This window comes from Chiloscyllium plagiosum, chromosome 41 (assembly GCF_004010195.1).
Source record: "Chiloscyllium plagiosum isolate BGI_BamShark_2017 chromosome 41, ASM401019v2, whole genome shotgun sequence".
Taxonomy (NCBI): domain Eukaryota; kingdom Metazoa; phylum Chordata; class Chondrichthyes; order Orectolobiformes; family Hemiscylliidae; genus Chiloscyllium; species Chiloscyllium plagiosum.
In genome coordinates this window covers 7,746,967-7,760,118 of record NC_057750.1, presented here as the reverse complement: position 1 = coordinate 7,760,118, position 13,152 = coordinate 7,746,967, and the positions used below count along the sequence as shown (strand labels likewise).

The 13,152-nt window shown below is 45.7% G+C and overlaps 1 protein-coding gene across 2 annotated transcripts in view; it reads left to right on the top strand.

The window, feature by feature from the left end:
• Positions 1-514: 514 nt before the first annotated feature.
• The window catches only part of prkd2 (protein kinase D2), a 102,336-nt gene continuing 89,698 nt past the window's right edge, over positions 515-13,152 (top strand). The window contains exon 1 of one of the 2 annotated variants that reach the window (XM_043680867.1): positions 515-1,011. In XM_043680867.1, the coding sequence (XP_043536802.1) occupies positions 808-1,011 (204 nt within the window). In that variant the 5' untranslated portion in view covers positions 515-807. The remainder of the gene's footprint in view (positions 1,012-13,152) is intronic. The other variant, XM_043680868.1, reaches the window with a different exon arrangement.

Here is a 13,152-nt window from a genome sequence, read left to right as displayed (position 1 = left end):
TGCCCCGTGAAATGACCCTAAGTAGCCACTCAGTTCAGGGGACAATTAGGACTGAGTGACAATTGCTGGCTATGCCCCTATCCCAGGAAAAATCAAAAGGAAAAACACAATTCAAAACCGAAAGAAGTGCTGGAAATCAGTAACAAAACCTGAAATTGCTGGAAAAGCTCAGTGTGTCTGGCAGCAGAGAAATCAGAGTGAACGTTTCAGGTCCATTGACCCCTCCTCAGAAAGAAAATCAAAACCTGCTCCCTGGTTTCTGAGGGAAAGGGGAGTTGCTTTGACACTAAAAGTTATCAAGTTAGAGGAACCATCCGCCAGATTAAAGACAAGTTTTGTTGTGTAATTAGTTGGGAAAAGTCACAATCCCTGGTGTCTGTGAGGTCCGGGAGCTGAATTTTCACCCCCCCAGCCCTCATTCGCTCGCACAGAGTGTGTGGATCCTCCTCTTGTTGGACGCTAACAAAGTTTATGATTAGTTCCAGCGCTGCCTGTCAAACTCTGAGTCCCCTCCTTCTCCCTCTCTCGCCGCACAATAGACTAATAAGTTATTGAAGGAGTCAGCGAGGGTAGGGTGTTTCCTGTTTTTTTATATTTGACGCCATTTTGTGGGTTTAAACTATCAAAACAGAGTGAGTCCACTCATTGTTGGCATTGGAACAAGTTTGTGTTGAGGCTGCTGCTGGAGTTTTTTTTTATTTTCGAAGGGATCTTTTGCTCTCTCTCTCCAGCACCACTTTCAATCTCTGTTGCCCCATCGCTCCCCTGCCTGTCTCCCTGAGTCGCCTTGCACCGGAGGGGCAGGTGATGAGTTCTGTGTCTGTTGCCTGCCCCAGTAGCCCAGCTCCTTGCCTGGGACAGGGGGTCGCTAGCCCTTGCCCGCCCGGCTGCGTGGGTACCTCGTTCATCATCCAGATAGGACTGACCCGGGAATCCGTCCTGCTACCGACTAGTGGCGACAGCACCTTAGCGAGAGTCAAGGAACTTGCCTGTTCCATCGTGGATCAGAAAGTAAGAATCGAACGTGCAATTGCTACACATGAAACCAAACAGACCTCATCTAAGTGCAACTTTGGAAATTTATAAGAGATTTTTTTTTGTTTCATTTTGTGTGTGTGCCACTGACAATTTGAGTTTGATTGCGGTTGTGGGATCTTGCTGTACCTCCGTACAGCGTGGAAGCCTGTCAACCCCCCCCCATCGTATTGTTTAGAAATGTCTATCTGGTGATTTTCAATCGTTTGCTGTCTCGGAGCTAAACAAGAGTGTCACATTGAATGCTTGTATCTCTTAATCGTTCCAAATATATTTTAAAGCAATATATTTTGCCCCCTGACTTGGTGGCTGGGTTTAATCATGTTTGTGCAAGTCTTTTGAGCGTGAAACAGGATTTGAGATGGGCGGGGGAGTTTGTTCCAGCTGTTTCACGGTTGTGTATCTCGGTGAGAAACATCTGTCCTCAAGAAACCTGTTTGTTTAGTTCATTTGGCCAATGCACTTTCACTCTCGGTTCGTCTCTTACATTTTCAGAGTGGGCTTTTGGATAGGAATGGCAGCTTTTAAAAACAAAATCAAAAACCTCCTCGTTAAGTTAATGTCGAGGTTAATTCTGAATTGTCTGGAGGTGGGCCAGGTCAGAAGTAAGTTTTGATGGATCCCCACGAGTTGAAGTCTGTAAGCTCACGTTCCAGAGATGAAATTGATCAGTAGTCGGTTCCCGCCCATCTTGTAAAAAACTTCAGCACACAGCCCTGTTCCTGGTACAGAAACTACACACTGAAACCGTGCTCTCAGAAAACTTCACCAACCAAAAAAAAAGCAGAAAGGAAATGAGTTTTCCCACGCTGCCATTGATTAAACTCTGCCTGTGCAGACACTAGAAAAAGTTTCATAGGAAATAGGAGCAGGTGAAGGTCATTCGGCCCCTCCAGCCTGCTTTCCTCCCCCCAAATATAATATGGTCACTGGCTGATCATCCAACTCAGCCCCCCTGCTCCCGCTTCCCCCTCCCCCCTTCAGCCCTCAGAACTCTCCATATCCCCTTCTGGAAAACTTTCAATGTTTTGGTCTCAAACACCTTCTGTGGCAGAGAATTACACAGGCTCCCCAGTCTCTGGGTGCAGACTTCTCCTCCATCTCAGTCCCACTAACAGCTGCAAGGCAGATAGCCAGTTGATATTTTTTGGTGCAGATGATTTGAGGGGGAGGGTTGATCTCTGGTTAGACAGAGAGCCAAAGAGAGGAAACTGGTGGTGGTTTAACATGAGGGTCCCCACACCTCCAAGGGGAGAGTTTGGAAGGAGACCTCATGGTGATGCAGGAATTGAACCTGTGCTATTGGCATCACTTTATGGTTAGAGTTAGCCAACTGAGCCAACCAACCCCCAGGCCGTGCCTGGACATGGTGGTGGGGGGCGAGCTTGGCCCCATTCATAATTTATCATCAGGAGTTTGAGGACAGTCACATGACAGAGCAGGTGAAGCCTCCGAAAAGCATCTTGTCTGAAAGATGGCACATAGAGTCATAGAGATGTACAGCATGGAAACAGACCCTTCGGTCCAACCCGTCCATGCCAACCAGATATCCCAACCCAATCTAGTCCCACCTGCCAGCACCTGGCCCATATCCCTCCAAACCCTTCCTATTCATATACCCATCCAAATGCCTCTTAAATGTTGCAATTGTACCAGCCTCCACCACATCTTCTGGCAGCTCATTCCATACACGTACCACCCTCTGTGTGAAAAAGTTGCCCCTTAGGTCTCTTTTATATCTTTCGCCTCTCACCCTAAACCTATGCCCTCTAGTTCTGGACTCCCTGATCCCAGGGAAAAGACTTTGCCTATTTACCCCTACTTTTTGTCATTTACATAAATGATTTGTATGCGAGCATAAGCGGTACAGTTAGTAAGTTAGCAGATGACGCCAAAATTGGAGGTGTAATAGACAGTGAAGAGGGTTACCTCAGATTACAACAGGATCTTGCCCAGATGGGCCAATGGGCTGAGAAGTGGCAGATGGAGTTTAATTCAGATAAATGTGAGGTGCTGCATTTTGGGAAAGCAAATCTTAGCAGGACTTATACACTTAATGGTAAGGTCCTAGGGAGTGTTGCTGAACAAAGAGACCTTGGAGTTCTGGTCTCCTTCCTATCGGAAAGATGTTGTGAAACTTGAAAGGGTTCAGAAAAGATTTACAAGGATGTTGCCAGGGTTGGAGGATCTGAGCTACAGGGAGAGGCTGAACAGGCTGGGGCTGTTTTCCCTGGAGCATCAGTGCAGCACTCCTTCAGTACAGCACTCCAAGCTTTTTGTCGAGATTATATGCTTGCAAAGTATTTGAGCCTCTAGAGTGGGACTTGAACCGATGAACTTCTGACTGAGGCAAGAACACTCCTCATTGACCCACAGCTGCCACTCAAGCCTATCGCAAGCACAAATCATAGAACAGAATCCTTACAATTCAGAAAGGGGCTATTTGGCCCATCGAGTCTGCACTTATCCTCCAAAACGCATCCCACTGAGACCCAAACATCAGCCGTCCCCAACCTATCCCCATAACCCAACATTTCCCATGCCTAATCCACTGATCCTGCGCACCGTTGGTCACAAAGGGGTAATTTAGCATGTCCAATCCACCCTAACCTGCACATCTTTGGACTGTGGGAGGAATTGGCTGGCCCATAGAAGACAGATGGTGGTGGTAGATGGAAAGTATTCAGCTGGAGCTCAGTGACCAGTGGTGTTCGGTTGGGATTGGTTGTGGGACCTTTTGCTCTTTGACTTTTATAAATGACTTGGATGAGGAAGTGGAAGGGTGAATTAGTAAGTTTGCCCGTGATACAAAGGGTGGTGGAGTTGTGGATAGTGTGGAGAGCTGTTGTGGGTTGCAACGGGACATTGACAGGAGGCAGAACTGGGCTGATAAGTGGCAGATGGAGTGATTCACTTTGGAAGGTCGAATTTGAATGCAGAATACAGGGTTAAAGGCAGGATTCTTGGCAATGTGGAGGAACAGAGGGATCTTGGGGTCCGTGTCCATAGATCCCTCTAAGTTGTCACCCAAGTTGATATGAAGGCAAAATATGTGTTGGCTTTCATTAGCAGGGGGATTGAGTTGAGCTGTGAGGTTATGCTGCAGCCCTTGAGCTCTGGTTAGACGACACTTGGAATACTGTATTCAGTTCTGGTCGTCTCATTACAGAAAGGATGTGGAAGCTTTAGAGAGGGTGCAGAGGAGGTTTACCAGGGTACTGCCTGGACTGGAGGGCATGTCTTATGAAGGAAGACTGAGGGTGCTAGGGTTTTTCTCATTGGAGTGAAGAAGGATAAGAGGTGATTTGATAGAGGTGTACAAGATGATGAGAGGCATAGATAGAGTGGATAGCCAGAGACTTTTTCCCAGGGCAGAAGTGTCTATCCTGAGGGGACATAATTTTAAGGTGATTGGAGGAAGGTTTAGGGGAGATGTCAGAGGTTGGCTCTTTACACAGAGAGTGGTGGGTGTGTGGAATGCACTGCCAGCAGTGGGAGTAGAGTCAGAGACATTAGGGACGTTTAAGTGACTCTTGGATAGGCACCTGGACGATAGTATAATGAAGGGTACGTAGGTTAGTCTGATCCGAGAGTAGGATAAAGGGTCGGCACAACATTGAAACTGGAACACCCTGGGAAAACATATGTGCAGACACGGGGAGAACAGGGAAACTCCACACAGTTGGTGGCCCAAGGGTGGAATCGAACCCAGGTCCCTGGCACTGTGAGGGAGCTGTGCTAACCACTGAGCCATTGTGTTGGCCCCTTGTGTATCCTTATCCAACCTCAACTTACTCCTTTTCTGTTAGCTCTCACACTGGATACCTATCAGGAGCATGGTCTGGGGGAAGCTAATGATTGATTCTGCAGTGGCTGATCTTCCTGAACTTATCAGAGTTCTGACCTGGGACTTTCAGTCTGTTTCCGTTTCTTGAGTCATCCCTGCTAGGGAGGAAGACGAGAGCTTATTAAATGTGAGGTACGATAATTATAACCATCTCAGAGCTAGATTGTTGCTCATGAGCAGCAATGCTCTGCTTTCACCGTCAGCTGTTAACCATTCTGTTCCATCTTTCAAACAAAGACGTGGTTCAAGTTCAAGAGGGTGTGGAGCAAGAAGAGGAGGGGGAATGAACTCAAATCCCTCTACCAACCTGTCTGAGTCATTTGTAGTTGCAATTTTAAGATTTGTATTAAATGCCCCTTGAAATTATTTGGGGACGACAGAGGAGGAAGAGGAAAGTGTTTTTTTGAGTACTAGTGAAATTTGCATTGTGTTCTGGAAGATTTGTATCTTCATCCAGGTTATATGGTGCTGTGTAACCTTATGAAGTGGGGGTTGGACTGGGATGGACAAAGTTAAAAATCTCACAAAAGCAGATTATAGTCCAACAGGTTTATTTGGAAGCACTCGCCTTCAGAGCGCTGCTTCTTCATCAGATAACTAGTGAGGCAGGATCATATATTGAATGATTTAATTGCATGATGTTGAGAATTTATAGCAAAGAATCAGTATCATGCAATTAAATTGTTCAATGTATCGTTTTAACTGCATGACATTATGAGGTTTTGCTATAAATTCTGTGTCTTGTGATCCTACTCCATGAGTTACTTGATGAAGGAGCAGCACTCTGAAAGCTAGTGCTTCCAAATAAACCTGTTGGACTATAACCTGGGGTTGTGTGATTTTTAACTTTATCCTTTATGAAGGAAGAAGAGCACAACACTTGAATCAGTCTTACTGTTCCTAGAATTATTGGTAAACATGAAGAGATTTCATCAATTTATCGAAGGTCCCTCAGTTACCTGATTGCTAAACCCAGGTTAACAGAAAGTGCTCAATAGGTTGCTGTAATTGACAATAAAACAGATATTTGTTGCAAATGGATAATTTGCAACAATTTGCAGAAAAGATGCACTAACTTAATTCTTTATAACCAAAACTCTACTTTGTAATTGGAAAACAAACCCTATGTATAACACACCCATGAAGACAAGACAATATGCAAATACTACAAGTGGGAAAGGAAGAAAAAAGTCAGGTGAAGTACAGTCCTGGCACCAGTTCCCGATTCCTAGTGACAACGGCAATATTTTCCTTCGGTTCCCTCCCGGCTGTTGACTTGTTGGAGCACGTGAAGTTGTGGAAGCATCAGTTCATTACAAGTTGAGGATTCATACTTTCAGTGTATCTGAAGATTTCTTTTTATTAGCTCTCCTCTCCACACCTTCTCACCCTTTGCAAATTCCCTTCTTAAAAGGACAATGAGGGAGTGTAACTTTCTGGGGAGTGGGGGGGGGTTCCACTCTCAGAAAGGAGAGGAAGAGAGATATTCTCTCCTTCATGGGTTGGATGTACCTGCTGTCATTTTCAGATGCAGCGACGTAGCCTCTCACCCAGGAATCAATCAAGATGTTGTGCACAACGTCCGCACTAATATGACGGAGTCCTAAGACCAAAAGATAAAGGAGCAGAATTAGGCCATTCAGCCCATTGAGTCTGCTCCTCCATTTGATCGTGTGTTTCTCAACCCGGTTCTGCCTTCTCCCTGTAACCTTTGATCCGCTTACAAATCAAGAGCCTATCTATCTCTCTCTTCAATACACTCAATGACTTGGCCCCCACAGCCCTCTGCGGCAATAAGTTTCATAGATTCCCCACCCTCCGGCTGAAAAATTTCCTCCTAATCTCAGTTTGAAAGGGTTGTCCCTTCACTCTGAGGCTGTGCCCTCTGGTCCTCGTCTCCCCTACTGGTGGAAACCTCTTCCCCCTTGTCTGCTCTATCCAAGTCCCTCAGTATTCTGTAAGTTTCAATGAGGTCCCCTTCATCCTTCTGAACTCCGTTGAGTTCAGACCCACTCTTCATATTGACAAGCCTTTCGTTGTCAGGATCGTTCTTGTCAACCTGTTCTGATTCCCCTCAACACTAGCATATCCCTTCTGCAGTTACGGGGCCCAAAACTGCTCACAATATTCCAAATGTAATCTGACCAAAGCCTTTTGCAGCCTCAGGTGTACATTTCTGCTCTTGTAATCTAACCTTGTTGAAATGATTGGTAACATTACATTTGCCTTCCTAACTGCCAACTGAACCTGCATGTTAACTGTGACTCCCAAGTCACTTTGTGCTTCAGATTTCTGAAGCCTTACCCCTTTAGGATTTAGTCTAAGCTGCTGCTTCCTACAAAGGTGCATGTGCATAACCTCTCACCTACCCATGTTGTATTCCATTTCCTGCTATTTTGCCCACACTCCTGGCCTCTCCAAGTCCTTCTGTAGCCTTCCTACGTCCTCAATGCTACCTGTCCCTCCACGTATCTGCAAACACAGCAACAATGCCTTCAGTTCCTTCATCTAGATCATGAGTTGTGATCTCAACACTGATCTCTGTGGAACCCCATTAATCACAGGCTGCCATCCTGTTTATCCCTGTCTTCTGCCAGTCAGCCAATCCTCTATCCATGTCAGTACCTTGCTCCTAACACCATGGGCTCTTCTCTTATTTAGCTGCCTCCTGTGCAGCGCCTTGGCAAAGGCCTTTTGGAAATGCAAATGGATTGCTTCCATTGGGCTGTCTTTAATCTAACTCGCTTGTTATCACTTCAAAGGATTCTAACTGATTTGTCAGCCATGACCCTTGCTGACTCAACCCTATTTAACTTCCAAGTACTCTGCAATCTCATCCTTTTAATAATGGACTGTAAAATCTTCCCAACGTCCGAGGGTCAGGCTAACCAGCCTATGGTTTCCTGTCTTCTGCCTCTCTCCTTTATTAAACAGGGGGGTTACATTAGCCATTTCCAGTCCTCTGGGACTCTCCCAGACTAGAGTGATTCCTGAAAAATCACCGCCAATGACTCCTCATCTCTACGTCTCGTGGTCTCTCACCCCTGGGCTGTAGTCCATCCGGTTCAGGTAATTTATCCACCTTCAGACTTGTGACCTCTTTAGTGGTGAGGCTCTGTCTTGGAGTTCTGGTATGCTGCTAGTGTCTTCCACTGTGAAAACTGATGCAAAGTACCTGTTCATTTCCTCTGCCATCTCTTTGCTCCCCATTACTACATAGAATCATAGAGATGTACAGCATGGAAACAGACCCTTCGGTCCAACCCGTCCATGCTGACCCAGATATCCCAACCCAATCTAGTCCCACCTGCCAGCACCTGGCTCATATCCCTCCAAACCCTTCATGTTCATATACCCATCCAAATGCCTCTTAAATGTTGCAATTGTACCAGCCTCCACCACATCCTCTGGCAGCTCATTCCATACACGTACCACCCTCTGCGTGAAAAAGTTGCCCCTTTTATATCGTTGCCGTCTCACCCTAAACCTATGCCCTCTAGTTCTGGACTCCCCAACCCCAGGGAAAAGACTTTGTCTATTTATCCTATCCATGCCCCTCATAATTTTTGTAAACCTCTATAAAGTCACTCCTCAGCCTCTGACACTCCAGGGAAAACAGCCCCAGCCTGTTCAGCCTCTCCCTATAGCTCAAACTCTCCAACCCTGGCAACATCCTTGTAAATCTTTTCTGAACCCTTTCAAGTTTCACAACATCTTTCCGATAGGAAGGAGACCAGAATTGCACGCAATATTCCAACAGTGGGCCTGACCAATGTCCTGTACAGCAGCAACATGACCTCCCAACTCCTGTACTCAATACTCTGACCAATAAAGGAAAGCATACCAAACTCGGCCTTCACTATCCTATCTTCCTGCAACTCCACTTTCAAGAAGCTATGAACCTGCATTCCAAGATCTCTTTGTTCAGCAACACTCCCCAGGACCTTACCATTAAGTATATAGGTCCATCTCCAGGCTCATTTTGCAATGCTGCAATATGCACTCTTGTCCCTACCTTTTTAGTTAGATACATATCTAAAAGAATCTCTTGTAATATTAGTTTATATTGCTCGCTAGCTTCTACTCATATTTTATCCCCCCTCCCCCACTCCTTTATTGCTTTCTTTAGTTAGCCTCTGGTGGTTTTTAAAGGATTCCCACTAATCTTTACCACATTGTGTGCTCTTTCTCTTACTTTTATGCTGTCCCTGACTTCTCCTGTCAGCCATGGTTGCCTCATGTTCCCCTTGATCCTGGTTGGAAAACCAATCGAAAGTCAAGTCACTGAGCAAAAGTGCACACCCACCCACAGAGCAGAGGTGTCTAGCACCCTCCCCACAATCACCACTTAAATGTGGGAACCTTGCAGAGTGTGACTTGACAACAGAATCCTCGCAATACTTTTTTTTTTAAAAAGAAAAAAGCGCCACATCATCCTCTTTGATTGGAAGCTGTATGTTTTCTCATTTTTAAGTCTGTAACATAAAACCGGTCTGCGCAGAGCTCCCTCAACCTGCCTTAAAATATCTGTAAAACTTTCTGAAGTATTGTCAGCTTTTTGCAAAACGTTTTCTCATCGGGTGAAACTGGCTGGGCAAGACCGGGAATTTAAACTGAGAAACTCCCTGATCACAGCTGTAGCTCAGTTGGTAGTGCTCCTGCCTCTGGGTCAGGAGGCTACGAGACCGAGTTTCGTCCGAAGATTATTTAGCACATAATCTAGGCCAAAGCCGTACGGGCATAGAATGTGCTGTACTGTTGCCAATGTCAATTTTCTGATGAGATGTTGACCAGTCTTGTCAGAAAAACCAAAGAACTGTGGATACTGGAAATCAGAAACAAAGTTAGAAAAGCTCAACAGGTCAGGTGGCAGCTGTGGAGAGAGAAACAGAATTAATGTTTTGGGTCCAGTGACCCTTTGACAGCATCCATGGAGAGAGAGAGTAAGCTAGCATTTTGAGTCTAGGTTAAAAATCACACAACACCAAGTTCTAGTCCAACAGGTATATTTGGAAGTACTAGCTTTTGGAGCACCGCTCCTTCATCAGGTAGCTGACTCTTTGTCAGAGCTGCAGTGAAGTGTGGAGGGAGCATTTCTGTTTTAGTTTGGGAAGGTGGGGGTAGTGGGTGTAGGATGCCGTTGGAGAAAAGATGTTGATAGTTTAGATTAAGTGATTGGAGTGTGAGAATCCGAATTGTAAATGCTGTCCCCTCTGCACTTCACTTCAGCTCCGACAAAGGGTCACCTAGACTTGAAACATTAGCCTGCTGTCTCTCCATGGATGCGGTGATCTCCAGCATTTGTTTTCAGTACAGACAGGGGCAGCACGGTGGCTCAGTGGTTAGCACTGCTGCCTCACAGCACCAGGGTCCCAGGTTCGATTCCAGCCTCGGGTGACTGTCTGTGTGGAGTTTGCACATTCTCCCCGTGTCTGCGTGGGTTTCATTTGGGTGCTCTGGTTTCCTCCCACAGTCCAAAGATGTGCAGGTTAGGGTGGATTGGCCATGCTAATTTGCTCATCATGTTAGATGCATTAGTCAGAGGGAAATGGGTCTGGGTGGGTTGCTCTTCAGAGGGTCAGTGTGGACTTGCTGGGCCGAAGGGCCTGTTTCCACACTGTAGGGAATCGAATCTAATCTAAGATCCCAGCATCTGCAGTAATTGGCTCCTCCTTCAGGGCGGTCTTGTCGGTCCCTTTGGATCTGTATAAGCAATCCCTGAATCTGTTTCTCTGGAATTCCCCAGCTGGGATTCATTAACAACTGCCTTGTAATGACCCCACCTTGCCCCACCCAACAAAAATGGAGAAACATCTTCTGCGCATTGATCTGATTGAAGCCCCTGTCTGTAAGGGCATCTCTTGGCTGTTCAGAAGGCAATATTGGTCAGAGGGGGACCCTGTATACAGGTGCCCTTCCAGTCCTGAAAATTATTGTCAATGTATTAAAACTGAAAGTTTTAGCTCTTTTGGTGCTGTTGCGTTTGATTGAAAATCACGAGTGCTAAGTAATGTCCATCCCCTCTCACTGCTGCCAGTCTTTATGGGCATTTACACCTCAACCAGCGTCACGGTGCCTTGTTGGATTCTTTTAACCCCAGGGAAGAGGAAGCTTGCTCATTGGGCGCCCAGGGGAAAGGAAGTTGCTCATTGGGTGCCCAGGAGAGAGGAAGCTTGCTCATTGGGCGCCCCGTTGGAAGAGGAAGCTTGCTCATTGGGCGCCCCGTTGGAAGAGGAAGCTTGCTCATTGGGCACCCGTTGGATGTACCATGTTGATTGTGTGACTGAATCCAACTGAAACATAAATCCATCTTAAAGTCGTTCCTCCATTGCTTAGTCCTTTTGAGTATAGGAGTTGGGCTGTCATGTTGAGATTGTACAGGACATTGAGGGCTCTGCTAGAGCACTGTGTCCAGTTCTGGTCACCCTGTTACAAGAAGGACATTATTAAGCTGGAAAAGGTTCAGCAGAGATTTACCAGGATGTTGCAGGGGGTGGAATGTTTGAGTTATAAAGAAAGGTTGGGTAGGCTGAGACTTTTTTGACTGGAGTGTAGGAGGTTGAGGGGTGACCTTTTATGGAGCTTTATAAAACCTTGGAGGGGTACGTACAGTGTAAGGTGAATGGCAGGTGTCTCTTTCCTAGGATGGGGGATTTCAAAACTAGGGGGCATATTTTTAAGGTGAGAGGAGAGAGATTTGAAAAAGACATGAGGGCCTTTTTTTGTTTGTACACACAGAGGGTGGTTCACCTGTGGAATGAACTTCCTGAGGAAGTGTAGGGTGTGCGTGCAGTTCCAACATTGAAAAGATATTTAGATAAGTAAATGGATAGGAAAGGTTTGGACGGATATGGCCAGGAGCAGGCAGCTGGGGCGGGGCGAGTTTAGTTTGGGATTATGGTCGGCACAGACTGGTTGGGCCGAAGGGGCTGTTTCTGTGCTGGATGACTTTATGACGATGACTCTTCCTAACCAAAAAGATCAATATTGGGTCTGTTGGTTCACAATTGGCTTCTTTTACCAATTTCTAACTTGACAAGAAAGTCTTGTCTGGCTATAACTGTAATATTTTGATTCATTAAACCTGATCAATAACATCTAAACTCTTGCCTTAGACACTGCTTGGTGTCCGCTCTGTCTCAGTGCGTAGCAGTGTTGCCTCTGAATGATAGCGGGTTCAAGTTTCGCTCCAGACACTTAAGTGTACAATCTGGTCTTGGCGTTACCAGTGCAGTATTAAGGGTGTGCTACACTCAGTCTCTCAGATGTAAAATTGCAAAAGAGGGAGCATTTGTTACTGAAGCGTGCACAGCTCTATTTTGTAGGGTGTCAGGGAAGGTCCCTGAGATGTGTCATTTCTCAGCAAATATCATTAAAACATTTTATTCCTGCTGCAACACTTACGTGAGCATATCCTACCTGCGCTCAGCCTATGAAGTTACTGACGGTGATTTTCCAGGCAATTACTTGTATTAAACATAGAAGGTAAGAGCAGAAGTAGACCACTCGGCCCTTCAAGCCTGCTCCCCCATTTGTTGTAACCATGGGTGATCATCCGACTCAGTTCCCTGTGCCAGCTTTCTCCTTTACCCTTTAACCCCAAGAACCATATTTATCTCTTTCTTAAAAATCATTCAATGTTTTAAATTAAAGGCAGAAAAAAAACAATGTCCTGTCCTTTTTGATTTTGTTTTGAAGTGTGGTTGTTGTTGCAGCAATGTGGAGAAGTATGAAGCCAACTTGCGCTCAGCAAGATCCCACAAACAGCAGTATGGTCATGACCAAATATTTCTGTTCTTTTGTGAATTTTGACAGAAGAGCAAACATTGACCGTGATACCATGCACCGAAACACGTTGTTGGGAAAGTTCCGAGGAAAGGTCACTCGACCTGAAATATCAACTTTGATTTCTCTCTACGGATGCTGCCAGACCTACTGAGCTTTTCCAGCAATTTGTGTTTTTGTTTCTGATTTACAGCATCTGCAGTTCTTTCTGTTTTTAACCAAAGAGAGCCAGAGTTATACAGCACGGAAACAGACCCTTTGGTCTAACTCGTCCATGCCAACCAGATATCCTAACCTAATTGAGTCCCATTTGCCATATCCCTTGGCGTATATCCCTCCAAACCCTTCCTATTCGTATACCCATCCAGATGCCTTTTAAATGCTGTAATTGTACCAGCCTCCACCACTTCCTCTGGCAGCTCATTCCATACACGCACCACCCTCTGTGTGGAAAAAGTTGCCTCTTGGGTCCCTTTTAAATCTTT